This window comes from Merops nubicus, unplaced genomic scaffold, assembly GCF_000691845.1.
Source record: "Merops nubicus isolate BGI_N331 unplaced genomic scaffold, ASM69184v1 scaffold12539, whole genome shotgun sequence".
Classification (NCBI taxonomy): domain Eukaryota; kingdom Metazoa; phylum Chordata; class Aves; order Coraciiformes; family Meropidae; genus Merops; species Merops nubicus.
Window position 1 is genome coordinate 25,030 of NW_008631721.1, and position 666 is coordinate 25,695.

General features: G+C 61.7%; 1 protein-coding gene across 1 annotated transcript in view; it reads right to left on the reverse strand.

The window, feature by feature from the left end:
* The window catches only part of GDF1 (growth differentiation factor 1), a 2,113-nt gene that overhangs the window by 760 nt on the left and 687 nt on the right, over positions 1 to 666 (reverse strand). The window contains exon 2 of the mRNA XM_008947679.1: positions 10 to 64. Within this exon, the coding sequence (XP_008945927.1) occupies positions 10 to 64 (55 nt within the window). The remainder of the gene's footprint in view (positions 1 to 9; positions 65 to 666) is intronic.

Here is a 666-nt window from a genome sequence, read left to right on the forward strand (position 1 = left end):
TAAAATCACAGCCCATTCTGCAACCACAGCAGCCTCTGGGGCTGCCCCTGGTGAAGGAATTGGCCTGACAAAGAAGGAGAGACAGGGGAGGTGGGGGTTGAACGCTGGTGCCGAGCCTCCTGCTGCTCCCCTGGACGCTCCTGGCTGCACGGCGAGAGGAAGATGAGGCTGGGGAGGCAGGCAGACAAACCAGCTGCAGGGCTGGCTCCAGGCGACCAGGCTGCAGCAAAGGGCCACCGGCCGATGGCACCTCCAGCAAGGGCTGGGGGCACAACTGGGAGGAGCCTGGGCTCCAGCTGGTGGCACTGGGATGCTCCAGCCTGGTCCAGCATTGCCTCCCTCTGCTGCTCCACAGCTCCGTGAGGTTTGGCCTCAGCTGGAGAATCTCTTCCCCCCAGGAGAGGGGTGGAGGGGAACAGGGCAAACAGCAGCAGAATTTAGGAACTGGTAAGCTGCCTGTTTTAGCCAGGCCAAGGTTTCCCTTGGAAACCTGGAGATACAAGAGAATTGAGCTCCCTGGTGCCTGGACACCTAGAGGACACCGACCAAACGGCTCCCAAGTAGCTGAGAATGGCTCAGAGAGGCCTCAGGCTGCTTCAGCCAAATGTGCCCCGGGGGCAGCAAGAGGCAGGAGGGCAAAAGGGAGGGGGGGGTGCAGCCAAATGG